Source organism: Suncus etruscus, chromosome 9 (assembly GCF_024139225.1).
Source record: "Suncus etruscus isolate mSunEtr1 chromosome 9, mSunEtr1.pri.cur, whole genome shotgun sequence".
In the NCBI taxonomy this organism is placed as follows: Eukaryota; Metazoa; Chordata; class Mammalia; order Eulipotyphla; family Soricidae; genus Suncus; species Suncus etruscus.
Window position 1 is genome coordinate 94,662,866 of NC_064856.1, and position 27,406 is coordinate 94,690,271.

The following is a 27,406-nucleotide window of genomic DNA, read 5'->3' on the forward strand; positions in this document are numbered from 1 at the left end:
TCTGAGTCCTGTGAGCTGCTCTAGCAAAGGACTTAAACCCATGGAGAAAAAGCCTCTGACTTAGCAACACAGGGGGAAGATAGCATGAACACATGACCGGCCTTCAAACTGATGTCAGAACTTCCAACTGATGCTGGAACCTCCAGCAAAAGGGAAAGTAGGAAGAGGAAGCAGTGGAGGAATACTCTTTTTTGTTATAGTCTTGATTTGGGACTTCTATGCTGGGGCTCACTATGTCCCTGGCCTTGGAAAAGGCAATGTTGTAAGGATCGAGCCCTTCCTGCGCCATGGAATGCTACTGCAGGTAGAAAGTGCCAGCAGAGCAGGCTTGTCCAACATAGGCTGGTGTCTGAGCATTGTTTGTTGGTAGTTGTTAGGAAAGGGGTCTCCCTTTCCTCAACCCTCATGATGCCTCTTATCATCTTTGTCATCTCACTGATCCTGTCTCCAAATACAGTAACATATGGAGTGGGAATGTCAACATATGAAGGGTGGGGGGCAGACATGCACACAGCCTGACCATATACATATGCCAGGTCACAGAGCTCATCGGTGGCATTGAAGGCAGGCAAGAGGTGGGTGGGTGTTGGGAGGAGGTTTCTAATCCCTAACAAGCCCCTCTCAGCACAGGATATGTGAGAAGATGCTCATGGAGGGGTGTGTGTGTGTGTGTGTGTGTGTGTGTGTGTGTGTGTGGGAGTGTGTGTGTGGGAGGGGGGGGGCTGTTCAGGGAACCCCCAACAGTCCATCTGCTATGCCACCTCACCTGCAGCCTCATTTATAAAGGCCATCAAAAGATGGTCCCCCCATTCTTCTGGAGAGGGATGGCTGAGAGTATGGCGCAAAAGTGAACCAGGCCTGAAGACATAGTACATGAATTTAGGCTTCTCTTGCTTCCCAGGCTCCAGTTCAGGCTCCACCAGGAATGGACAAGTCTTTATGAAAATAATTTTTTTCTTTTTTTTAGTTTTTGAGCCAAAACTAAATAAAAATTTAACTTTGCAAAGCCAGGGTTTACTCCTGGCTCTACACTCAGGAATTACTCCTGGCATTCCTGGCAGTGCTCAGGTACCTGGTTGGCATTGTCCAAGGCGAGTGCCTTCCTTGTGCTATCACTCTGCCCCCTCTTGTGCAAGTTATTACTTGACTTCTTATGGCTTTAGGTGGCAGTCTTGGAGTCTCCCATCCCTGGATTCCCTGCTGAGGCCCCAAAGAACGGGGCAAGCAAGCAAGCGGGGCTTTCCATGGCCTCAGAGGTGACCAAGCAGCATCCAAAAAGGCCCTGCAGAAAACGCCCAGTCCTTCCTCCGCTTCCCTGTCCTAGGCTGGGCAGGTCGGGGTGGAGATAGCTACCCGGTGGACTTTGGATAGGGGGCATCCCATATAGCACCCCAGACCCATGCTGCTTGGTTAAAGTGGTCTCTGCGGTGTCCCCCAAAACAGCCTTTTGCAAATTGGGGGTGAGGAGAGGGATGAGGCTTGCGCTCCCCTGGAGCCCCCCGACCCGTGTGCGTGGGGGCAGCGGTCCGCGGGAGGGGCTGGGTGGAATTCCTTGCAGGCGGGGCCCCCTCCCGGCTGCCAGCCAACTGCGTGCCCCCGGGGCCGGCAAGAAGCCACATGCCCCCGCAAGGAATGCCGGGGCTGGCGCAGGGCCTGGCCGGGCCGGCCGGGCAAGGAGCGCCCCAACGGGGAAGGGAAGGTTGGTGAGAGGGGAGCGGGCGAGCCCGTGCCCGCGATCGCGCCCGCCCGCCCGCCCGTACCCCTGGCCTGGCCTGGCCGGGCCGCGCGCTCCCACTTTCCCCCTCGCTGGACACGCGGACGGGACGGTTCGGGGGGCGGTCCGGCTGGGCCGGGCTAGCCCGAGCCCCCTCTGCGCGCCCCCCGGCCCCCGCCGGCTCGCAGGAGGAGGGCAGGCCGTTCTGTTCCCCCGCACCCCTCCCCGCGCCGGCGGCTCTGGGGCCCTGGTGGGGAGCAGGGGGCCCCCGATTAGCCGAGGAGCAGGGGTGTGGCCAGCGGGCCCCGGGTAGCGAGTGAGTCACACGCGCTGCTCGCTCGCCCAGTCCTGGGGCCCAGCGCCCGAGAGAGCTGCGCGCTGGCCCGGCCCGAAGAGTGTCCCCGCGCTTGGCATGAGGACCCTGGGGTGCCGAGGGAAGGGGCTGCCCAGCCTGGCGCGGTTGGTGGAGGAGGGCGGTAAGCTGAGGGTCCCCGGAGACCCTGAGAGAGGGCGTGGGGTGGGGTTTGGAGTCAGGGCTGGCCCACCCCAGGGACCCCCAGGCCCTGCCTGTACCTGCTGGGAGCTGGCAAAGCGAGCCTGGCTACATTCTCTGGCAGCCTCAAGGCCCTAGAGCTTGCTCTGCACAGCCAGGAAGGAGCCCCCCTACTCTTAGCCTCTTTTCTCATGTCCCGCCCCACAGGCCCCCTTCCTGTCCCAGCTGGACTTAAACTTGAGTCCAGCCCTCCCCTGTGCACCCTCATAAGAGTTTTGTGTGGAGGCCCCTGAGGCTTCTTCTTACCTTTTGCCCTTTGGTCTTGGGCTTCCAGCTGTGCTTCCTATCCCAGCCTGCAGGCCAGAGCTGTCCCTCTGTCTTCTCTCTCTCTCTCTCTCTCCTGATCCCAGGGGCTGGTGGCTCCACTGTCCCCAGGACCAGCCCCGGATAGAAATGGCATTTCCTCTTGGCCTGGCCACAGCTGTTTTTGTTGTCTATGTTCTCCAGTACTTCCTCTGGGGATGGCAGGGAGGGTAACCAGACTCCAAAGGATCCCCCATGCTTGCCCTCTTCCCCCACTCACCCCTCTTCCTCTTTTCTCTTTGATCCTCTTTCTGCCCGCGTCCCCAGGACAGAATGACTGAGAACATGAAGGAATGCTTGGCGCAGACCAAGGCGGCCGTGGGGGACATGGTGACAGTGGTGAAGACAGAGGTGTGCTCCCCGCTCCGGGATCAGGAGTATGGCCAGCCCTGGTGAGGCCCTGCGTGAGGACAGAGGGGAGTGATCAGGGCTGGGCTGGGAGGTGGGGGACATACAGTGAGATGCTTAGAAGCAGAGTGGCTAGTCCCTGCCAACCTCTCTTTAACCTGTCCCAGGCAGTTCCTGAGACCCTCTAAGTGGGCCCAGGTTGGTGCAAAGCACAGGCAGGGGCTCCTGCCTTGCCTTAATTGCCCTGTCCAGGTGGGCAGGCTGGCTGGGGCTCTGCTGCCACCAGCCACTTCCTCTCTGATGGCATCTTCACTTGCTTTCCCTGCAGCACCAGGAGACCAGATTCCTCGGCCATGGAAGTAGAGCCCAAGAAGTTGAAGGGGAAACGTGACCTCCTCATGCCCAAAAGCTTCCAACAAGTGGACTTCTGGTGTAAGTGAATCCGGGACTCTGGCTGAGCTCCACCTCCCTTTACTTTCCCCATTTTGGTGCAGACTCTCCTCCATGGGCTCAGAGTTCTAGAAGATTGTAGTTGAGCTACACCTTTTGTTCTTATGTTGGCTGGGATTGGGTCCATTTTCCAGGTGTGGATACTGAGGCTTGCCAAGGGTTATGTGCCTTGTCTTGGTTCTCTTGGCACACGGTCAGCCTGCAAACTTAGACCCATTTGACTACCCAGTCCTGAGCTCCAGTCTTTCTATTTTTTGGTTTTGGGGTCACACCCAGCAGCACTCAACAGGGTTACTCCTGGCTCTACACTCAGAAATCGCTCCTGGCAGGCTTGGGGGACCATATGGGATGCCAAGATTCGAACCACTGTCCTTCTGCATGCAAGGCAAACGCCTTACCTCCATGCTATCTCTTGGCCCCCGAGCTCTAGTCTTTCAAATAGGGAATAGGGAGTTCAAGACACCTTAGCTTGGGGACACAGGTCCTTGGAGTTCCCTGGAACAGAAAAGGGGTTATTGCTGCAGCAGAAACCCCTGGGGCCTATGGTCAAGGGAGGGTCAGCCCTGGGAGTCCCCAGTAGGGGACATGACACTACCTGCTGCTATGGGGTGGGGGTCCACCCCCACCTCCACTGAGCTTCTCTTTCCTCCTCCCTCTAGTCTGCGAGTCCTGCCAGGAGTACTTTGTGGATGAGTGCCCAAACCATGGGCCCCCAGTGTTTGTGACCGACACGCCTGTGCCCGTGGGCATCCCAGACCGGGCAGCCCTCACCCTCCCGCAGGGAATGGAGGTGGTGAGGGAGGCCAGCGGGGAGAGTGATGTGCGTTGCATCAATGAGGTCATCCCCAAAGGCCACATTTTTGGCCCCTACGAAGGGCAGCTTTCCACGCAGGACAAGTCGACTGGTTTCTTCTCATGGCTGGTGAGTGGCCCCCAGGCTTGGAGAATGCTGAGAAGAGGGTGTGGACAGACAGCAAGGGGAGCCAGACATTGGCCCTGCTGGGTTCACCCCCAGATGTGGGGGTGGAGGGGATGAAGCTGGTTGTTTCCTTGCTCTGGCTTAGTAACTGTAGTTTTGATGGCCGAGGGTCATGCAAGGTGGTCAGTGATGTGTAGGTATGTGTGTGTGTGAGTTTCCCATGAATCCTTGTGTGTATCTGACTGGCTCCTTGTGGCATTAGGAAGAATTTTTCAAGTCCCCTCTGAAGCTGATAACATGGAGCCTGAGGAGAAGTGTTCAAGGTTCTCTGGAGCATTGGTCCATTGGCTGAGTGCATGTTCTGCTTGCAGCAGGCCCGGGTCCTTCCATCCTTGGGGTGCTTGATCCCCCTAGCAACAATCAGAAGCAAGCTGCGAGCACAGAATTAAGAGCAAACTCTGAGCTCCAGATGTGGCCCTGAAACCAAAAACAGAGGAAGAAAGCAGGGTCCTTGCTCTTGGCAGATCAAGCCCATGGAGTTTGGACCAAATCCTGAGTACCTGGGCACAGCCAGTTTGCTGTTCACCCATTATGATGTTGGGCTGATCCCTTAACCTCTTTCTACCTGATATGGGACAAGAGAATCCTACCTGAAGGTTAAGGGCTTGAGGCAATTCTGGAAGGTTCTGAGGATCTTCCTGGCCCTCTGAAAGCTTACAGGGAATTGGTTGTAATACCCCCTGTTGTCCCATTTAGAATTTGGAGTTGGCTGTAGCCTGATATCTAGAGTGGGTAGTAATTCCTAAAAGGGGGTGACAGTGCTCCCAAGAGATTCAGGAACTGAGTGAGAGGGATTCAGGAAGTGACAGTCACCTGGGGGAGAGGCAGGAGAGAGGCCAGGTTTAGCTTCCTCAGGCACCCCCAAAATGCTTGAGGACCCCACATCCTTCAGGTGGGTTTGACCAAGGGATATTTCAAGACTGGGCATGACTGAGGTGGTGGGATGGAGAGTCAGGTTCTAGTTCAGAAGCTGGTGTGGGGTACAGTGCTCAGGTTACACTAGGAGATGTGTAGTCCAGGTGGACACAGATGAGAGAAATTTAGGGGGAGATCCCCAGAATATATTTGAGGGCAGACTATGGAGGTAGGAAGAGGAGTTTCCAAGGCTCTGAAGAGGAAGGTGCCAAAGCTGACCCTGGGGGTGAAGTTTGGGGAGTGATAGGGGCCTGGACCATTGAGGGAGATCAGCTGGCTGTCCCTCTTTCCCTTGCCCATTATTCCATTCCCTCATGGGCAGCTCTGTCCATGTCCAGCAGAACTGCAGAACTGGTTGGAAATTTCTGTAAACTGGATGCCATGGTTCCATGGATGTATGTTTGAAATCCAACGACTCAGGACAGGAAAGATTCATTTAATGCTTGAAGTGTTTTGGGGGCTAAACTCAGGGGTACTTGAATCTGCCTAGGACTGTGCTGAAGGGTTCATGTGGTTTCAGAGCTGGAACCTGGGCCTCCCACATGCAAAGCATACCCTCTTTCTGGTGAAGTCAACTCTCTTTTATAAGTTTTTGACCCATTCTCAATGGTGCTGGACCACTCCTGGCTGCAGTTCTTGTGGCTGTATTTGAGAAACCATGGAGGCCTGGGGAATCTAATTCAGGGTTTCTACATATAAGCATATGCTCCATATCAAGCACTTCTTATTTTTTGGTATGTTTTGGAGTCACACAGTGCTCAGGAGCTACTCCTGACTTAGAACTTGGAGAATGCTCCTTGTAGTACATAGGGGATCATGTAGTGCTGGGAATCAAACATAGGCCTCCTACTCACTGTAAGATGTTCTTTGTCCAGTATGCTATCTTTTCAGCCCCAGAGAATACTTCTGGAGCATCTCCCTTCTGCTAGGTCTGGAGCTGGCCTGAGGAATTCCAAAGTAGACCAGATAAGAAAGACATCAGTCCTACCCTCTTAGCTCAGATTGTAGGAGAATGGGAAAATGAAGAAGTTAGATACATGCATGTAAAAGAAGGATTCTATGAGAGGTATGAGAGATGGGAGGCAGAAAAGTGACACTCAAGGAATTGGGCCTGATGCTGGGTAAAGCTTCCAAACCATGGATTGATGATGGTGAGAAGCACCAGTGGGAAAAGTTTGGGGAGGCCTATGGGTAGTGAGCATGCATGCCTTGGCAGCAAGAAAAGGCCAGAGAGTGCCTGGAGTGGACTTAACACAGGAGCCTGGAAGAAATGAACTTGGCCATGCAGAGCCCAGTAGGTCAAATTGTTCTTTAAGAAACCATTGAAGCTTTTGTGTATACCTAGAAAGGATGACTTGGGCCACAGACTGGACACTGGTGTTGGGGAATAGGAATGAGTTTGGAATGACCGTTCACTCCACCTCAATCCTTGAGAGGGTTGTGATTGTTCTCTGGGGTCCAGGTAGAGACTTGGGCTCCATTTGGTCTGGGGACTGGTGCAGGGATGAGAGATGCAATTTGTGCTTAGACTAATTGGTCTAAGGAAAGGAGAGACAGTCCCTGTTTCTGCTCCTTCAAACATATAACGGTACCTTTACTCTGAAAAATGGAGAACTAGATGGGCACTGGGGTGCTGGAAGTTATCCTGAGTGGTTTGGGCTGCACTGAGTTTGGTATTAAGTCAAGGGATTGCAGTGATCAAGTCAAGCCAGCAGCAGGAAGTCCAAGTTCAGAACTGGGGACAGGTTTGGAGAAAATCCTTTGTGAGTCATCTCTGTATAGATGGTCAGTTGGGTTCCCCTTGGGGGTGAGGAGAGTTTAGGAGTAAGCTGAAAAGAACTTTAGCTGGGAGGGGTCCAAAGGGACCTTGATCCTTCTGTCATGGAGCCCTAGAAACCATCTGGAAAGGGAGCAAGGCCAGGGTGGTCAGTGGGAGAAAGAAGCTCAGGAAGCAGTTGAGTTCCAGGCTAGAGAGGCTCAGAGGCACCCCTGGGAATGAATGACAAGGTAGGAGGCCACTCTCGGGTCTAGTGTGAGCTGTGACCCCACGTGGGACTCAAACACAAGCACTTTGTCTCTCCTCAGTGGGACAGTTGGCAACTTTGCATCTCTGCCCTAGCTTTTGGGTGAGGGGACTCTGCTCCCAGCTTCTCCAAAGCAGAAGCTGGGGATGCAGATTGGGACAGGAGAGAATATTCTGGTTGCAGTGGTCAGTCACTGCTCATGTGTCTGAGAGACCCAGCAGCTTGGCGTCTTGATGGCTTCCAGACTATGCCATTGTCATTCTTTAGTTCATAAACATTTGTTCTTCCTCCTCTGGGGTTCCTGGCTCAGGATTTCCAGGAGGTTGGAATTTCCTGTTTGGAAAGTGAGATGTTTCTTTTGTTATGCTAATGAGGCAGCTTCTGGGAAGCACCTGAGGTCCAGGATATTAAGCTGGACTCTCAGGACCATCTCATCCCTGGGAAAGGAAACAGGGCAAGTCTTCTCATAGGCTCATGCTTCCATCAAACTGGTCCTAAGGGCTTGGAAGATTCCAAGGAACTGGGTATGGAGTCTTGGCGGGCTGGGGCCTGCTGGGAGAGCAGGCAGCTGGACACTGGCCCCAGACTTTGCCTTGAGGAGCTCTGGCGCCCGCATCTTTCTGAAGGACATCCAGGACCCAGGAAGAGACACGTAACCCAAGCTCTGAGAACAGTTTCGGTAAAACGTGGGAAGCTCAGACGAGTCTGAGAAGACCTGTGGGATGCAGGAGAGCTGGGTTCCAGGTGCAGTCTGGGAGGACAGTGCAGTCATAGGTTCTCCCCAGCACTGCACCGGGGTTAAGGGCATCTCCCAGAACCCTGCTGATGTCTAAGGGTCAAGGGGTAGGTGTGTGGGAGCCCCATCACCCACTTTGGAATGAAAACAGAACACTTTGCAGAAGACAAGAAGTGGAGAGGCATGGGGAGGGGAAGGACAGAGAGTGCTTGGTTTAGAGATCAAGGAAGGGACTTTTTAAATCTAGACACTAGGGGCTAGAGTGATAGCACAGTGGGTAGGGCATATGCCTTATGCGTGGCCAACCTGGGTTTGATCTCCATATTGTCCCCTGAGCCTGCCAGGAATGATATCTGAGCATAGAGACAGGAGTAACCCCCGAGCACCACTGGATGTGGCCAGAAACCAAAATTAAATAAATAAAAATAAATAAAAACCAGACACTAATATCCCTTAGACATCCAGTATTGAGGAGTGTTGGAAAGAACCTCTGTGTGCTCCACACCAGCCTGGGTTCCCTCAGGTCTATGGGTAGGAACCAAATGTACCTTCATGGGGAGGCATGAAGCAGGCCCTGTGCCATGTTCTGGGGCATTTATGTGGAACGGAACCACCCAAGGAGACATTTCTAAGATCATATCCCTACAGGGAGGCCCTGCAGAGGTTGTGGAAAGCTGTGAGGGTGCACCTGGTACCTCAGTTTCCACTGGACCAGAAGGAGAAGGACCTTGAATGGCAGGTAGAAGTTTGCCAGAGGAGACCAAAGGTCCCAGTCACAGGAGTCTTGGGGATAAATGTAGGGACACCCTCTCTCCCCACCTTAGAGCAGACCAGCCCAGCCCCCTACTGTTGAAGTGGGAGCAGGGGGCATCCTTATCCCAGGCTGGATGAAATCTGTTGTGTGGAGAGCCTGGCCACAGAACAGCACTGACTGATGAGCTGGGCTGAAGTTTAGGGATTGCGGCTGCAGGCTAACAGAGTTACTCTAGGGCTGTCTCTGGAGCTGTGGATACACACACACACACAGACACACACACACACACAAACATATATATCCACAGACATGTATCTGTGGAGGGAGTGGCTGGGGTCCTAGGACCATGGGCTTGAGCTTTTGAGCTGTGGATACACACACACACACACACACACACACACACACACACACACACACACACATATATCCACAGACATGTATCTGTGGAGGGAGTGGCTGGGGTCCTAGGACCATGGGCTTGAGCTTTTGAGCTGTGGATACACACACACACACACACACAAACAAACACACACACACACACACACATATATATATATCCACAGACATGTATCTGTGGAGGGAGTGGCTGGGGTCCTAGGACCATGGGCTTGAGCTTTTGTATTCCCAGAGAAGATCTGAATAGAACTGGAGGCTGGACAACACAGGTGTGTGTGTGTGTATGTGAGTGTATGCACATGTGCACCACATGTGTGGGTCTAAGTATGTATATCTGTGTAGTCCCTGTGTATATCTCCTCAGGACTCCTGAAAGCAGGGTGTGTGTATCTGAGTATGTCTCTGATTGTGTGTGTATTTCTCTGTGTTTATGAGATGTGTGACTGAGCTAGTGACTGTCTCTGTGTCTAGGTGAGTGACTGTGTGTGTGTGTGTGTGTGTGTGTGTGTGTGTGTGTGAAAAATGGAATGTGTGTGAGTGACTGTGTAGCGGAGATATCTGGGTCTGTGTGATTGATTGTATCTGTGTGTGACTTTCTCTGTCTGGGTGTGACTGTATTTGGCTTGTGTGAGGAACTGTATTGGAGTGTATCTGTTTGAATGACTGCTGTCTATGTGTGCAAATGACCGAGTATCTCTGTATTTGAGTGTGCGTGAATGACTGTGTGTAACTGAATGGGTGTGAATGGGTGTCCCTCTATGTCTGAATGGGTGAGTGTGTGTGTCCCTAAGTGTTTGAGTGACTTTGTATCTAAATGTTTCTGTAAAGATCCCTATGTGTCTGATGTCTGAGTGTGTCTATCAGTTTGTCCTTCCTTAGTTGGGGCCTATGTTGGGATAGTAGTAAGTAGTAAGTAAATAAGAGGAGTAAAAGGAGAAGGAGGAGAAAGAAGTGGAGGAGGAGGAGGAAGAGCTGGGGAAATGGTGGCAGAGAGAGTTCTGCTCCAAGTTTAGACCAGGATCCAGAAAACCCACCTCCTAAAGGAATTGCCTTCCAAGGTCAGAGAAAGCTTAGTGCAGGCTTTGCAAGCTAGAGGCCTGCATTCCGTCCTGCACACGGGGTCTCCCTTCCCTGCACTGAGAGTGACCCCAAGCACAGAGCTGGGAGCAGCTTCCAGCACTACAGGGAGTGCCCCCACCTCAATTTTTTTTTTCTTGTCAAACCAGTCCTGAGCCCTCTTTGAAGTTTTTTCCCCACCTGCCTGAGCCAGTCTCCACCCTGCAAGCACATTTCTTTCTTCCCACCCTCTTAGTGTTTCTTGCTCCTAGAACTGAAGGTGGTGCTAAGTAGCACCATGACTGTCTGCTGCTCTAATGGTGGCGACTCTGTGCTCGGACCTGTCTGTCCTGCATCATTTTGCCTGTGAGGTGACCAGGATGATGTGTTTCACTGCTGGGAAGAGGACACCTAGAGAGACCGAGGCATCTCACACAGAGCTAAACAGCTAGCGAGTAGCAGAGTGTAGGGTAGAAGGCTGAACCCAGATGCTCCCTCAGTCCTCTTTCTCTTAGTTCTCTCATTTTTATGATCTTGGTGAAGGACAGGGGAAGCCGGGGATGGGACTCAGGGCCTTACTCATGCCAGGTAAACTCATCCACCATCCACTGAGGCAGCCCTGACTGATCTGTCCTGTTCTTGCCCAGCTCACTCATCATTATCCACCTCACCCACCCAACTTCATGTGCAGTGTGGTGGACGCAGGGCCTGGCGTTAGCTGTATATACCCACATCACCCCATTCTGAGCACCCCTCTGGGACTAGTGTCCTGAGAAGGACTTTCACACGCACTTCAGATTATTTTACAAAGAAACACCCCCCATCTCTGCTTTCTCCTCTCAGATAATCTCCAAAGACCATGGTGAAGCTTGTCTAGCTGCCCTCTGAGGCCCAAGGTGCTCTCTGCCTCAGAGTTCACAGAGGTGGGGCCCTGGGGAGGGGGGAGTCTGCAGAGGTTTCGATTTCAGTTTCTCATTCAGGGCTGTTTCGTTCCAGGAGGTTTTTCAGCAGCCTAGCAGGACACATAAAATCTAACTTGATGGCCTATAAAAGCTGGGAGAGGGAAGACAGAAAAACAAGGATGGGGGTCCACAGAGGGGTTGGTTCTCCAGAAAGAGCTGACAACACATGACTCAAACATCTAGGAGGCCCTGGGAAAAGGGGAGTGGGTTCAGTTCACCTAGCACATTCTATCTCCCAGGCCTCTTGCCCTCCAGGAACTCTGGGGCTTAAAGCTAGATGGGAGATTTGGGGGGGGTCTTCATAAAGAGGACTCCCGGCTGTCAGTCAGATGGGGGCGGTACTCAGGCTGGAAGCTGAACTGTGAAATCAGCTTGCAGCATTTCTATTCCAACTGCCACCAGCAAATGGGAATTTTATTTTAAACCTTGAAATCTTGGGGTGCAGAGCACGTGATCTGGCCTTCAGTATGGGCTGAGGGGCTGAGGAGGCAGTATTAGGCGCACTCCGGCAGTTGGCTGCAGGTCTGCAAATTTATAGGACTTTAGAAGTCTGGGATTGTCGGGCCCGGAGAGATGGCACAGCGGCGTTTGCCTTGCAAGCAGCCGATCCAGGACCTAAGGTGGTTGGTTCGAATCCCGGTGTCCCATATGGTCCCCCGTGCCTGCCAGGAGCTATTTCTGAGCAGACAGCCAGGAGGAACCCCTGAGCACCGCCGGGTGTGGCCCCCCCCCAAAAAAAAAGAAGTCTGGGATTGAGTGTGGTCTTTTGGGTTTTGGGACCACAACTGGTGGTGCTCAGGGGGTTACTCCTGGCTCTGCGCTCAGAAGTCACTCCTGGCAGGTTCGGGGGACCATATGGGATGCTGGGAGTCAAACCCGTCCTGGGTGGTGTTTGTTATCTCTCTGCCCACCCCCCCCCCCAGTATGGTCTTAATTGTCTGATGATTGATTGTGTCACACTCTTTGTTTTGGAAAGTTCAAACTCTATGAAAAATAGAGTTAAAAATGATACTGATCCTAGTTGCATGTAAGAGAATGTTTTTTGACTTTTACTTTCATTCTCTGACATTCATTTTTCACATTTTAACTGCTCTGAAGTCAGGATGAATCTTGCAGTTGGCCATAGTACACTTTTTTCTCGGTAATATGAAAGGAATTGGTGGAGGCCAGATAGATAGTACAGTAGAGAGAAAATACTTGTCTTGGAGGTAGTTGATCCCTGTCCCATTCCCAGCACCCCATATGGTCCCCAAGCAGTGTCTATCAGAAATGAGCTGAGGGCCCGGAGAGATAGCACAGCGGCGTTTGCCTTGCAAGCAGCCGATCCAGGACCAAAGGTGGTTGGTTCGAATCCCGGTGTCCCATATGGTCCCCCATGCCTGCCAGGAGCTATTTCTGAGCAGACAGCCAGGAGTAACCCCTGAGCACCGCCGGGTGTGGCCCAAAAACCAAAAAAAAAAAAAAAAAAAAAAAAAAAAAAGAAATGAGCTGAATCTGTCATCCCTGAACACAGAACCAAGAGCAAGCCCTGAGTAGCCCTGAGTGTGGCCCAACCCTTCCTCTGATGTTTCTGGGGTTTGAGCAGTAGTATAGCAGGTAAGGTGCTTGCGTTACACATTGTCAACCTGGGTTCCATTCCCAACATCCCATATGACCTCCTGTGTCATTCCAGGAGTGAGATCCCAGTTCTGACATTGTATAGGATTCCCCTACCCCTAATACTGAAGGAAATACTCTGAGTACTACAAGTGCCCCCTCCACCATCAAAGAACAGTATAAGGAGCACGCCAACCCCACACATAGACTTTCTGACCACTTACCTTGTGGAGCAATTGCTGTCTGGTTGTACCTGATGATGTTAATGATAATGATGTGTGTGTATGCACACACACAAACACACATGTCCAGGTTTGGGTATGCCCTGCACACGTTTGAGGCTCACCTAGATACTATGGCCTTTCTGGGTTCTGCATCTCTGTCTCAGTCCCTGGACAGAAACAGCCACAGACAGAACAGGAAGGAACAGCAGTGCCTAGTATAGACAAGCTTTCTCAACCCTGAGTTTTTAATTCCAAGTCATTTCAAATCAAACTTGAATTGTTCCCTATTTAAAAATCTCATGTCCATGAGACAATATACTTTGTCCACTCAACATCATTAAAAATGTGCAAAATTCATAGCTGCCTCCAGAATGCGAGGAAACAGATGGATGGATGGGAAGGGACTCTGCCCCCTGCCTGCCTGCCCAGTGGGATCCTCTGGGTATTACACTGGGTGAACCCTCAGTGGACTCACAATCTCTTCTCTTCTCTGTTTCTCGGGGATTTCCTACTTATCCCAGTAATGTGCTGGCTAACCCTGCTTGTCTGGGAACCCCCAACTCTGCACTTTGCTCTTTCTTTTATCTCATGAGTACATTTTGTATTGAATAGAGTATTGGATTTTTGAGGGGTTGCAATTTTTTGTGAAAAGGCAGGCAGCTGAGCACAGATGGGTTTATAACTTCTGTTGACAATGGTCAGGGGTGCCCTAGCCATAGGTCCAGCTCCCGGATTGGGGCTTTGGTGATGAGGTGACATGGGATGTTGGCTTCTTTATTCAATGGATTTGGCAACTGTTTTTTCTCTCTCTCTCTCTCTCTCTCTCTCTCTCTCTCTCTCTCTCTCTCTCTCTCTCTCTCTCTCAGTATAAGAGATGTGTGATCCCCACCAGTAATCGTAGCAATGGTTGATGATCCTTTGCCTGTATTGATTATAATTTATGGTGTAAATAATTTTTTTGCATCATTCCTCCTACATATATTACTTGACATTATACTGTCTAAAAAGAATGAGAGATGGTTGAAAGGTTAAGATTCTTGCTTCACAAGAACCTTTGGGTTCCATTCCCCTGGCACCATATATGTTCCCTCCTAGAACATGTGCAGGCATGATCCCTGAGCACAGAGGCAGGTTTAAGATAGCTTACAAAGCCCCTTCCCAGGACAAAGGGGCTAAGTTGTCCTCCACCTTTAGCCTGGTTTGAAAATTATCATTAATAGACTTATGACTTGTCTCCCCCGCACCTTTGAGGTGTTCTGTTCCATTTCTGTCTGTTTCTCTTGTTTTGCTCTGTCTTGTGGAGCTGACAGAGAACCCAGCCCCTACCTCTTCCAGATCCCCGTCTCAGTACCTGTTTCTCATTTTCATTTTAAATTATTCTGGATCTGCCCCAGGGGGAGTTTGTTCAATTGAGTTCCTTGTCATTATTTGAAGTTTTTCCCTTTTGGATACAGGAAAGATGCTCCTGCCATCTCTCTCTCTCTGTGTGTGTGTGTGTGTGTGTGTGTGTGTTTTCCAGAACTGCTAGGTTTTAGATGGAAACAGTGGGGGTTTGTTTGTGTATTTGGATGCTCTGTTTAGTTTGTTTTCTTTTGGTAGTCACATCTCCTGTGCTCAGAGGTTATTCCTGGTTTTGTACTCAGGAATTACTCCTGGTGGGCTTGAAGGATTATATGGGATGTCGGAGATCAAATATGGATGGGCTTTGTGCAAGGCAAGGGTCCTCCACACTGTACTATCTCTCTGGTCCTTGGAAACAGTGTTTCCAAAAGCAGAGACTATGGACAGGAGGCACAGTCTGTGCTTCTAGGCTATCATTATTTCTAGGTCTTTTTGTTGTTGTTGTTGTTGTTGTTTTTGTTTTTGGGCCACACCCGGTGACGCTCGGGGGTTACTCCTGGCTATGTGCTCAGAAGTCACTCCTGGCTTGGGGGACCATATGGGACACCCGGGGATCAAACCGCGGTCCATCCTAGACTAGCACAACCAAGGCAGGCACCTTACCTCTAGCGCCACCACGCCGGCTATTTCTAGGTCTTAACTCAGTTTTGAAGGATGAGCTGAAGCCTATGACCTACAGAGTCAAGAATACAGGATCCCAAGTAGGGATACCTCTATTCAAGGATGACAGGGAGGTGCAGAAACTAGAGCCAAACAGTGCAGTCCACCACTGACCCTCACCTTTCATTTTATTATAGCCGCTAAGCCAACCAAGGTTTTCACTTTTGGAGGGGGGGAGAGGGGGACAGAGGCATACTCAGAGGTGCTATGGGGTATTCCTGGCTCTAAGTTCAGTAGTGATCCCTGATAGCTCAAGAGATCACATGAGATGCTAGGGATTGAATTAGGGTCAGCCATATGCAAAACAAGTGCCTTTCTTCCGATAATATTTCTTTGGCACATTTTTTGAATGATTATAAACATGACATGACTTGATTAAAACTTTTTTTTTGGGGGGGTCACACCCAGCAGCACTCAGGAGTTACTCCTGGTTCTATGCTCAGAAATCGCTCCTGGCAGGCTCGGGGGACCATATGGAATGCTGGGATTTGAACCACCATCCTTCTGCATGCAAGGCAAATGTCCTACCTCTGTGCTATCTCTCCAGCCCCGATTAAAACATTTTAAATTGATATGAAATGCAAGTTTACATTTGAAGTATCTCAGGAACCTATGTATTGTATCTTGTGGGGGGATGTGGTGCTTTTTTCCTTATCGGTTTGGGGGTCACACCCAGTGATGCTCTGGGGTTACTTTTGGCTCTGCGATCAGTAATTACTTCTGGCAACACTCAGGGGACTACAGGGGGTGCTGGGAATCTAATCTGAATCGGATTGATGCGAAGTAAAAGGCCTACCCATTGAACTATCTCTCTGGCTCTGGGACATGGTGCTTCTAAGAACAGTGGAAACCAATACTGTAAAAGGAATCACTTTCCTCAAAGTGTTTTAAGATGTTGTGGAATGAACATGCCCATCAACTTTCCCAAAATAAAAATAGAGGCTTCAATCTAAGATTCATCTTCAATTCAGAAGCATCATTGGATGTGTGTGTGTGTGTGTGTGTGTGTGTGTGTGTGTGTGTGAGTGTGTGTGTGCCATACTTGGGAGTGCTCAAGAATGACTCCTGACTTTGTGCTCAGGATTCACTCCAGGCTCAGGCGATTGCTCATGGTGCCTGTCAGGAGGAATTAAAATGTCCAAGTTGATTGTGTGCAAGGCAGATGCCCTATCCTATTGTGTTATCTCTCCAGCTCAGAAGCGTGACATTTAAAATGAAATTGGCTTTTGGGGCTTTGTGATAAGATGTTAATTGGCTGATAGTTTAGCACCCCCTAATAGTTTGCTTATTGAATCAGAAACCAAATCAAATACAAGCTAGTGAAGCAGTCCTGCCAAGAACCAGGACTCATTCTCAAATTATATTGTCTTGAAATGCAAAAGTAACCCACGAAAAATGATTCTGAACTGGTCCAATGAATCAGTATGAACTGGCTCCTTGCTGTATGCCTCCACCCCTGTCTACCCAAGGCTGTACTTTGGTGGGGGGTTTCACTTGTATCATGTCTAGGTGGTCTCTGAGGGGCTTGAGCTCTCAGTGTTAGATTTGTTCTACTCAAATCTCACTTAAAAGGTGTCAACCTAGGGGCCGGAGAGATGTGCCAGGAGGCAAGGAGGCACTTGTTTTGCATAAATGATGACAACCCTGGTTTGAATCCCTGCCACCACTTAATGTCATCTGAACCTTGCCAGGTGTCCCTCCCCTTCCCCCAAGTAAAAGATATCAACTTACAGCAAGGAAAACTATTAGCTACACCTATAGACATCTAGCTTTTTTGTTTGTTTGTTTGTTTGTTTTGGGCCACAGCTGGCCGTGCTCAGGGATTACTTCTGGCTCTGAGTTCAGAAGTCACCCTGGCAGGCTCAGGGGACCATATGGGATTCTGGAGATCAAACCCAGGTCCATCCCAGGTTGGCTGCCTGCAAGGCAAATGCTTTACCGCTGTGCTATCACTTTTGCCCCAGACCTCTAGTTCTTAAACCTATAAATCTCTGGTTCTTAAATAATGATAAAAACCAAGACTAAATAGCCAATGAAAATAAGAACAGAACTCAAACCTACACAATTCACACTCGCAGTCTATTTGCGGTATTGGGATGATGTCGTGATTCTGAAGCTTAAGGAGGCTGGCTAGGAGGTGATGAGAAGTGAATCCCAACTCCCTAGAAACTTTGGAGGTGGGGTGCTTGTGCTTTGGTTTGCATGTGGTTCCTGAACCTCCATTTGAAACACTGGGAAATCTTTCTGGGATGTGAATCCCATGTAGTTTTCACATGGAGAAATGGTCTTTCGATGAATTGATTTTTTTCAATCATTGAGCAATAGCCACCAGTCCTATCTGGTGGGACGTACCAAAGCATGGTAAGCTGTGGACAGTTGTCTGGACCTGGTATGACTGTCATTTCTGCCCACTCATGGATCTGTGGATCAATGAGCTGAGTGAGTTGGACTCAGTGGCTGGGCTTCTGGGGTGTGTGTGTGTGTGTGTGTGTGTGTGTGTGTGTGTGTGTGTGTGTGTGTGGTGTGTGTGGTGTGTGTTTTGGATTACCGTGTGTCTGTCTGTGTGTGTGTGTTGTGTGTCGTGTGTGTTTTGGATTGCCTCTCCTGCCCAGGCAGAGGTCCCAGGAAGAGGCCACTCTTGCAGACACATTTTAAGCCCAAAATGTTTATCATGTGTGAACATCCCATTGGCTAAATAAGTCATGTGGGCTGCGCCCAGATCAAGCAGTGAAGCAATGTGGCCTATCTGTAAGACCACAAGGTCTGTGTGGTCATGGGTGATAGGGAAGGGCTGAGAACTCCCCAGAATTTACTCACCAGTGTCCCGCACACTGTCCTCAGAACAATACGCTTGGGGAGCGGAAATCTCATAATGATCTATATATTGATTTTTTTTTTAAAGGAAAGTCAAAGGAACTCTGTAGGACCAGAGAGATGATAGTTCAGCAGGTTGGCAAGCGGCCTGAGTTCAGTACCTGGCATTGCCTGGTTGCCCACCATCCCCAGCGGGAGTGATTATGGAGAACATAGCTGGAAGGAGCCTCTATAGGTGTGGTTCTCAAACAAAACTAACAACCAAAGCAAAAATTCTACAGGTCTTGAGAAAATACCCAAAGAACTATAGATCCGAAATATATCTCAATGATGGGCCCAAATTAGAAATGCTAAATTCCTCGTAAACTTTCTGATCCTTGTAATAGGAGATGAGTTGTTTCCTGGTATTTGCAATTTCCTCCAGCAGAGGGCTTGTCTGAGCTAAACCCCAGGAGCCTCGTTCCACTAGACTTAAGCGAAGTAACCATTTAAGTCCTAGTGCATCCTCAGAGCATCATAAAGTACTCAGGAAGTGGTGTGTCTTTGGTTGTTTGGTTTGGGGAACATACCCTGGCTCCGTGTATGGGGATTGCACCTGCTCTACATACAAAGCCAGCACTGGGCCCTTTGACTCGTCTCCCCGGCTGTCAGGCTTTATCTTTGAAGTGGGGGCACATCTGGTGTTTTTTAGGGGTCACATGTGAGTCTGTGCTCAGGGCCATGCCTGGCAGTGCTCAGGGCACACCATTCACTACTGGGACAAGGCTAAGACATGTGAGGCAAGCATCTTAACCTTTGTACCATCTCCCCACCCTCAGGCTTCAGTTCTCCAACAGCTTCACCATTGAGTTATGTCATGCACCAAACTGTTCACTGATTTTTGCTGTTGTTGTTGTTTGGTTTTTGGGCTACACCCGGCGGTGCTCAGGGGTCACTCCTGGCTGTCAGCTCAGAAATAGCTCCTGGCAGGCACGGGGGACCATATGGGAAACCGGGATTCGAACCAACCACCTTTGGTCCTGGATCAGCTGCTTGCAAGGCAAACGCCGCTGTGCTATCTCTCCGGGCCCCTGTTCACTGATTTAAAGCATGTAATTTTAGGGCTGAGGCTCAATGTGTATAGACTGCTTGCCTTGCTTGCACTCCTGGCACGGCTAAATAAATACATGAATTCTTTCTTGCAAGCACACGATTCCAGTGTCAGTGGGGGTGGTCCTAGGCACATGCTACTTTCCCTGCCGTCTCTGCTAGAACATCTAAAGGAAATCAGGTCCTCTAAAAGAAACCCCACTCCTAGGCCTCCCTTCCACAGCTCGCTGCCACTATCTCTTTGCTCAACCCTCGGCCATCACCATCTACCCACCCTCCTCAGGCAGTTTCTGGAATTAAATTTACACACAGACCAGCTTGTCACGGGCGCTCCTTGGCTGCTGGACTGTCACTCCAAATCTAGTAATTTGGAGTTCCTGAAGGAACGTGGATCTGTCGTAGAATGTCACCTTCTTTCCTGAGTCGAGTCAGTGCTGCGAATGGCTCAGCCATATCCTGTTAGCGATGCTCTGCTAAGGGACAGGACAACATGATAGTCACGAACAGTGACAGTATTTACGTGCAACTGGGTTTTCCCTATATCTGCTGGTTCTGATGGTCACCTTGAGTGTCCTGGTTAGTGGACCTGCCTGACTGGTGTCTCAGACAGTTGGACCTTTTCACATCTCCACTGGTTAACAGCCGCAAGGTTGATTCCTCCCCTCTCCTGTTGGCACAAGTTGTTTTTATTTTTTTGGTTTTGGGCCACACCTGGCGATGCTTAGGGCTTATTCCTGGCTCTGCACTCAGGGATCACTCCTGGCAGTGCTTGGGAAATTATATGGAATGCCGAACATTGAATTTAGGTCAGCTGTGTGCAAGGCAAAATTTCATGTCGCCTAGCTGATTCCTGCTCTTCCATGACTGTAAAGAGATCTTTTCCACAGGGTTTTTGGGGGTAGATGCATGAAAATGGATGATCGGATCATGCCCTGACCCATTCTCATTTTGCAGGGTCCCTCTTGCATCAGCCCTGGTTCCCACTGCCCTCTGCCTTACCCCCTGAGATACTTGTTTGGTCTGTAGCATGGCCTGTGTACATGGTGTCAAGTTTCCCTGGCTACACGCCCATTCTGTTTTTTTACATTTTTGTTTTCTTGTAAGTCCTGAGAGACAGGACTTTCAGAGGCTGGTCTTCAGGTACCCACTTCGCTGGCTGCTCAGGCTCATCATAAGACAGGGAGGCCAGGGTCAGAGTAATAGCACAGTAGTAGGGCATTTGCCTTGCATGAAGTCAACCCAGGACAGACCTGGGTTCAATTCCCTTCATCCCATATGGTCCCCTGAGCCAGGAGCGATTTCTGGGCGCAGAGCCAGGAGTAACCCCTGAGCATCGATGGGGGTGTGATCCCAAAACAAACAACAACAACAACAAGATAAAGACAGGGAGGTCAATCACATTTAGGCTGTGGCTGCTTTTATGGGGATTGCCTGTGACCCTGGATGGAATAGCACTTGGATTGGATTGGTTACCACCTGGCATTGCTGTCACAGGCAGGAAGGTGTTTCTACACTGGTCACTCCTCTCTCTCTCTCTCTCTCTCTCTCTCTCTCTCTCTCTCTCTCTCTCTCTCTCTCTTTTTCTCTTCCTTGTCCATGAATCAGGGATGTCAGCCTGACTCAGGCCACCTGGGTCTAGGTGGGCTTGCTGAATGTGGGCACGAAGCTATCACTAAGCATGCTACCTGCAGGGAGCTTGGCCTGGGCACTGGGACAGATGGGTGGGGTGAGAAATTAACAGTGTTCCAGCTACGGGTATGTCATGCACCAAACTGTTCACTCATTTAAAGCGTGTAATTCCAGGGCTGAGGCTCAGTGTGTATAGACTGCTTGCCCTGCTTGCACTCCTGGCACGGCAAAATAAATACATGAATTCTTCCTTGCAAGCACACGATTCCAGTGTCCGTGGGGTGGTCCCAGGCACTTGCTACTTTCCCTGCCATCTCTGCTAGAACATCTAAAGGAAATCAGCTCCTCTAAAAGAAACCCACTCCTGGGCCTCCCTTCCGCAGCTCGCTTCCACTATCTGTTTGCTCAGCCCTTGGCCATCACCATCTACCCACCCTCCCCAGGCAATTTCTGGATTTGAACTTACACACAGACCAGCATGTCATGGCGCTCCTTGGCTGCTGGACTTTGTCACTCTGTCATGTAGACTTGCCTCCATTACCTGGCTTCTGGGGGTCTTTGAAAATGTTATCAGTGGTGGTTCTAGAACAGTAAAACAAAAGACTCATTCCATTTTTAGTTCAATAGAGGTAGGTTGGGAGAGGGGTAGGGTTAGATTATGATTCCTGAGCATTTATTTCTTTATTTTTAATTTCTGGGTTTACAGAATTGCTCACAGTGCTGTTTATTTCTGGCATTAGTGTTTCAATATCAATCCCACCACCAGTGTAACAGTCTCTCCACCTTGTCACCAGTTTCTCAACCTCCCTGAAGCAGGCAGGTTCAAGTAATTTACTTAATATTGTTTGGTACAACTTAATGGTAATGGAATTATTGGAAAAGAGAAGAAAATTTGTGAAAATTGTCATATCTCTCAGGGGGATCATTATATCATCTATGGAGGTCTACTAAATTGTTTATTGCTAGTTGAGTTTCTGTTGTTGGCTCTGTTTGTTGATATTATGTGGCTGCTATGATAATTTCACACCTAATTTGGTGTCCTCCTACTGGCAAGTGTATTAAAATTATGGAGGTGTTGCATGGTCCCAGACTTTGAGGATCTATGGAACTAGGGTGTTGAGATCATATGGCAGCAGTAGTGGTTCATGAGCATGGCTGCAGGGACTTCTGCAAGTACAGAGACACGGAGGCAGGTGGCCTGCCCTGGCTCCAAACAGTCCCTGGAGATGTCAGTCACAAAACCAGCATACCTAGGGTTTTTTTTTAATCTAGGAGTCTCTGCAGAGAGTAGTGGCAAAGTGGTGAAGCTGGGCCATTGGCCTGGCAGCTGTTATAAGGTAGGTCTGTATGTGCAGCCTCAAGGCTTCAGTAGGGCAGGAGATTTGCCCTTCTATCCTCCTAAGGGGCCTCTTGGGCATTTCACAGTCACCTATAAAATTATTTTTATGTAGCAGTAGTCACAAAATGCTCTACACTATTAGTTGAACTCAGTTTATTTTGTGGTGCCAAGGACTGAACCCAGAGCCTCACGTTTGCAGGGTAAGTGTTCTCCCTCTGAACTGCATCCTGGTCCCATCTTCCTTAAGCATGACATGATTATATGTGGGCTGGTGGTTGGTGCTGGAGATGGAAGCTACAGCTTTTTACAAATGAGACACAGAGGGGCCGGAGAGATAGCACAGTGGTAGGGCATTTGCCTTACATGCAGAAGGATGGTGGTTCAAATCACGGCATCCCATATGGTCCCTCGAGCTTGCCAGGAGTGATTTCTGAGCATAAAGTCAAAAGTAGCCCCTGAGCTTTGCCGGGTGTGACTCAAAAAACAAAAGAAAAAAAAAAGAGAGAGAGAGAGAGAGACACAGACTCTACCACTGAGCCATATCCACATTTTGTTTAGTTTGGAGGCCACGGAGGCCACACCTGGTGGTGCTCTGACATTGTTGTGTTGTGTTGGCTCTGTAGTGACCCCTGGTTGTGCCCAGGGGGCCATATTAACCATATCCAACTAAGATCAACTGTGTTCAAGACAAGTGCCCTACCCATTATGCACATGCGCGTGTGCTCACACACACACACACACACACACACACACACACACACATACATATATCCTATTGCAAAAGTTTGTCTGTGTATCCCAGGTATCCCAGGGTTAAACAATCTTCAGAATCTTATGGTCCTAGGCATGGCATTGTTTAAGTTTAAGTTGAGGTCAGCCTCTATCTCTGGTGTTTTCCTTAGATGACAGGGCAGTGCCTGGAGAGTCAATGCTGTGTTTACCTTCTCAGGTGAGAGCTGGAATCAGGAGAGTGTCTTGGATATGTAAGAGCTGAGGATGAGTCTTTGAAAGGCTTCCCAACTCATTTTTGTGACCACATTATTTTCAAGGGCATAGGACTGGAATCTAGAGCACTTTGTGGATTGTAGGAGTCCCTGGAAGGTTCCTGTAGCCAAGGGTTATGGTGCTGCTCGAGAGTGCCTGGGGAACCTTGGTGAACCAGTAAACAGTTTATTCTTCCCTACTCAGAAGCCCAGCTTCAGGGCTGGAGTGATAACATAGCAGGTTAAGAGCGCTCACTTTGCAATATAGCTGCCCCAGTTCTATCCTTGGCATCCCATATGGTCCTCCAAGTACCACCAGGAGTGATTCCCAAATGCAGAACCAGGAGTAAGCTCTGAGCTTTGCCTGGTATGGCTCCAATACTAAATAAAATAAAAGAGGAAGCCTCGCTTCACAAAGCAGCTAGCTAACTCAGAAGGCAAAGCTGACAGTCCGGAGGCCTCCTGGACATTTAGAGTTCATTCTGATGAGCCTTGTTCAGGGCTCACACGCATCATTCTCTCCCATGCTGGAGAGCTTGGGATGTCCTGGCTGAAGCCAAGTCTGAGCTCTAGTATGCTTATGCCTTTCCTCTGTAGCCTCCCAATGACCCTAACTGAGTGAGCTTCAGTGTCCTGTTCTGTAAAATGGGGATAATAATGGCACCGCATTTTAGAGTGGGGTGGTTAGGGTTGTTATGATGGTGCCAGGACTTGGCACTGTGAAATCCCTCTGAGATTGGATAGTTGGCATTTTTGTTGTTGTTGTTGTTGATGATCATTTCCATGCTCAGAGATCTCATTTGGTTCCCTAGCATCAAGCTTGATCCAGGGGACTGAAGCTCATGTTTTTCCTACTCATTTTTGAGAATTGGCCTGTCTAGCATCAGACTTAGTCAAGACAGAATTGGAACGTTTATTTGAGGGATATTTCAATGCAGTGGGGAAATCATTGATGGCACCTTGTCTGATGGTGCTTACATGCTCCCAGTGACTAGAGGCTCACCTCCCTTTCAGGCTACCATTTTTTGTTTGTTTGCTTTTTTGTTTTTGTTTTTGTTTTTTGGGTCAGACCCAGCAGCGCTCAGGTGTTACTCCTGGCTCTACTCTCAGAAATCGCTCCTGGCAGGCTCAAGGGACCACATGGGATGCCAGGATTTGAACCATTGTTCTTCTGCATGCAAAGCAAACACCCTACCTCCATGCTATCTCTCTGGCCCCCAGGCTACCGTTTTAATGCTATGATTCAGCTATATGGTAGAGCTTATTTGTGTCTTTGTTTGATTTTCATGGGGGGCAGCACTCATTGTTGCTCCAAGAACTTCCATGGTGCTGGGAACTGAATCCAAGGCAAATCGTGTGCCCCAGCCTGCCACATTGTCTCCCTCCTCACAGTCATTCCTGGTTCGTGGGGTCACAGTCTGTGAGTCAAGCCTGCCTCCCTCTCAGTGGTCCTCATCCAGCCCTTCCCATGTTTGCTGATAGCGCTGCTTTCTCTGAATGCTTCTTGGCTGGGTTCAGAAACTCCGTGCCAGGCTGGTCCAGTCTGGGTTCTCCCGGTTTCCTTACTCCGGTGTCCCGTCTAGTCATTTTTAGGGAATGTCATTTAGGAAATGTCTCATCATTCCCTAAAGGTAGGGCTCGGAGGAGCCAAGACATTAACCAGGAGGACAGTGTGAGAGAGGTCACCAGGAAATGAGTCTTCTGAGAACCTGGCTCTGGTCCCTCTGGCCCCTCTGGCACCAGGGCTAGAGGCTGCATCCTGCCGTTTTGCACTCTGCCTGGGTTCATCTGTACCAAGTGTCTGTCCCTGCCATCCCCACACCCTCACCAAGACCTCTGAGATTCTGTGTGTGACCAGGAAGAATCTCAGTTGAGTGCCCACAGCGGTAGCCTCAAGGGCTTCACACCTCTTCCCCTTTACTCTTCATTCCATGAGAGCAGAGAGGGCATCTACTGAGACCCCTATGTTAGCCCCAGAGCCCCATTGGGGATTTTTGTGGGCTGAATGTTTAATTTGGGGTCACCTCATTGGAATGAAAGATCAGCCCAGAAGGAGCTGAAGAGATTTTTCCACTCTTCAGGTCACTTGCCTTGCATGAGGCCAACCCCAGTTTGACCCCCAATACCACATATAGTTCCCCGAGCACCACCAGGAGTCACTCCTTGAGCTCAGACCTAGGAATAAACTCTGAGCAGCACACAAACATCCTCAGAGAGCCCCCAGACTTGTGACCTGCCCTGAGGTCTCAGGACCCCCATCCACCCACTCCTACCAGTCCTCCCATCCCCATTAACTGGTGAGCATCCCCTTGTGGTTCTGTAGGCATCCCCCACCTGGTGCTCATAATTACAGCCTGGATGGGGGGTTTGTCTCAGCATCCTTTTCTTCCAGTTGCCTTTTACTGAGTTCCTTCTGTACTGCTCATTATGGAGTTAGGGTGATGTTTACGCCCTTTTTACAGCTGGGAGACTGAGGCACATTTTGTGGAGGGTTCTGCACAGTATTCTCTACTGGTCTTGAGCAAGGTTGAGATCTTCACAGATTCCTTAGCTCTGGCATCTAACACAGACTCTGGGGCCCTCTCTCTCCTGTGGAAGATAAAGATCACGAAGGGGGCATCATGACAAAGGATGGGGTTCTGTGAGACAGTTGCATCGTGGGGGGGGGCTAGGAGAGAGGAAGTGAGGTTTGCGTTTCATCTGAGAGCTGTCATGATTCTGTGGTCTCATAAACAGGCACAAGAAACCATAACTGCTTTCTCCCTGTCCTCCTCCCCACCCCACCAGGTGGCTACTGTTGGGGCTCTGAAGTCATCTCCCTGACTTTTTCTGCATATTGAAACTATGTATATTGCTGGTTGATTTGTTTCCTGATCAATTGAGGGAAATTTCCCAAGCACCATTTAGGGGCAGTCTGGAGGCCATTACCAGTAATATCAAACCAACTGGGCCAGGTAGATCAGCTCAAATGCCCGAGGATATGCAGTGTTGGAGACTACCTGGAGACCACCGTGATCACCCTGGCAGAGTTAGGGGAACATGGGGTGATGGGGTTGGAACTTCTATTCCTGACTGTTGAACCACAACCCCTGGGCTCTTAAGCTGCTGAGAAGCAAAATGCTTCTACTTTGGCTGATTTCAAGGGGCAATCTGAGAACACTGATAGTTGGGAAGAGGTCAGTGGAAACAGCTGTTACAGAGTTTTCCACTGAATAGAGATGTGGCTATCAGAATCCTATGCGGATAGATAATAGTGGGCCTGAGAGACAGTAGAGTGGGTATGACCTTGCTTTGCATGCAACCAATTTGGGTTCAATCCCCAGCACTCTATATGGTCTCCCTGAGCCCTACCAGGAGTATTCCTGAGCACAAAGCCTGGAGTAAGCCCTGAGCACTGCTAAGTGTGGCTCAAAAATAAAAATTAACAACAACAACTACAAGAGTATATAGATGATATGGGGCCAGAGCAGTGGCGCAAGCTGTGAGGCATTTTCCTTGCACACGCTTCCTAGAACTGACCTGTTGGATCCCCCGGCATCCCATATGGTCCCCCAAGCCAGGAGTGATTTCTGAGCGCATAGCCGAGTAACCTCTGAGCTTCACTGGGTGTGGCCCAAACCCCTCCCCCCAAATAAAAAATATAGATGATAATAAATTAGAGTACACGCATCAGGAAGTGGTAAGCATCAAATATTTGCCTTTATAAAATGTAACTTATTGATTTGTTGGTCTATATAATTATTTTATTTTTGGTTCTTGGCCCTACCTGTTTCATCTCTCTGGCCCCCTTAATTTAATTTTTAATAAGGGTTATATTTTCCCCCTTCTTTTTATGATGACTTCAGGGATCAAACATAGGGCTTCACAATATGCAAAGCCAGAGCTCACCTCTGAACTCCAACCTTGACCCATTAGTGAGTACATTGAACCTCTGGTTCAACAAACTCTACATAATGTCCTGCTGACTTTCTGAACACTAAGTCAGTACATTTTCTTTAACTTTCTTGTTACTGAAAAGACTGTTCATTCAAGAACTCACTCACTCAGCCAGCATCCCCAAGCCTCCCCTCTTTTCCATGGCAGATCTAAGCCACTATCCCGGACAGAATGACCAGACGCTTTGCCTTTGTCCTCTCCTGTCCAGCAAGGGAAACAGAGACAACAGTGGCCCTTCATTACCCAAAGTGTACCCATGTCTCAAGTGATATCCTGAGAATCTATTGTGGGGGACAAGGTGTGGGGTCAAGCTGGTGTCAGAAGTTGCTTTGGAGGACATGACAGAACTGAAACCCAAAAGAGGAGAAGGGAGAGGTCAAGGGCTGAAGAAAGGTGAAGGCTGACCCTGGTTTGATCGTGTCACTGAATATGCTCCCTGAGCCCCTGCAGGAATGATATCTGAACACAGAGCCAAGAATAAGCCCTAAGCACTGCCAGGTATGGCTCTCCCGAAAAGGAAGGAGAAGAAGAGAGAAGTCTTACATA

At 49.7% G+C, this 27,406-nt stretch overlaps 1 protein-coding gene across 2 annotated transcripts in view; it reads left to right on the forward strand.

Annotated features, from left to right (window-relative positions):
• The first annotated feature begins 1,865 nt into the window (after positions 1-1,865).
• The window catches only part of PRDM11 (PR/SET domain 11), a 53,771-nt gene continuing 28,230 nt past the window's right edge, over positions 1,866-27,406 (forward strand). For both annotated transcript variants that reach the window (XM_049779575.1, XM_049779576.1), the window contains exons 1-4: positions 1,866-2,190; positions 2,838-2,962; positions 3,247-3,350; positions 4,028-4,290. In XM_049779575.1, the coding sequence (XP_049635532.1) occupies positions 2,844-2,962; positions 3,247-3,350; positions 4,028-4,290 (486 nt within the window). In that variant the 5' untranslated portion in view covers positions 1,866-2,190; positions 2,838-2,843. The remainder of the gene's footprint in view (positions 2,191-2,837; positions 2,963-3,246; positions 3,351-4,027; positions 4,291-27,406) is intronic.